This window comes from Haliaeetus leucocephalus, unplaced genomic scaffold (assembly GCF_000737465.1).
Source record: "Haliaeetus leucocephalus isolate CR32 unplaced genomic scaffold, Haliaeetus_leucocephalus-4.0 Scaffold186, whole genome shotgun sequence".
NCBI classification, from domain to species: domain Eukaryota; kingdom Metazoa; phylum Chordata; class Aves; order Accipitriformes; family Accipitridae; genus Haliaeetus; species Haliaeetus leucocephalus.
The window spans coordinates 942809-943239 of NW_010972622.1; the positions used below are offsets into that span (position 1 = coordinate 942809).

At 77.0% G+C, this 431-nt stretch overlaps 1 protein-coding gene across 1 annotated transcript in view; it reads left to right on the forward strand.

Moving 5' to 3' along the window:
• RBMS2 (RNA binding motif, single stranded interacting protein 2) overlaps nucleotides 1–80 on the forward strand; it is a 6212-nt gene extending 6132 nt beyond the window's left edge. Inside the window, exon 10 of the mRNA XM_010565188.1 lies at nucleotides 54–80. Within this exon, the coding sequence (XP_010563490.1) occupies nucleotides 54–80 (27 nt within the window). The remainder of the gene's footprint in view (nucleotides 1–53) is intronic.
• The last annotated feature ends 351 nt before the right edge of the window (nucleotides 81–431 follow it).

The following is a 431-nucleotide window of genomic DNA, read 5'->3' on the forward strand; positions in this document are numbered from 1 at the left end:
GCCAGCCGGGGGGGCCCCCTCCCCACCCAGTGCAACCCCCCTCGACCTGGCAGGGGTCTGGGGGGCAAACACCCGTCTGAGGCTTCAAGTCCATGTTGGGGGGGGGGGGGAAGGGGGGGGGGGGCGGGCAGAGGGCCGGGCCCCCCCCGGGGCCTGCAATAGCATCCCTGAGGGATCCCAGTTGGGGGCAGCCAGGACCCCGGCCCAGCCCCGGGGGTCCTCGTGCCGGGGAGGGGGGGCCGGGCTCTTCCTGAGACGTGGAGGCAGGGAAAGGGGCTGCCAGGGCCCCCCCCGCCCTCCCCAGTTTGGTCCCTGGAGCCAGGTGGGGAGGGGCTGGTGCCCACCCCGGCCACGGGCAGGGGGTCCGAGGGCAGCGGGGGGGGCTGCACCGGGGGCCCCCCTCCCCGTAAAGTGTCTGCGTGGGCGGGGGG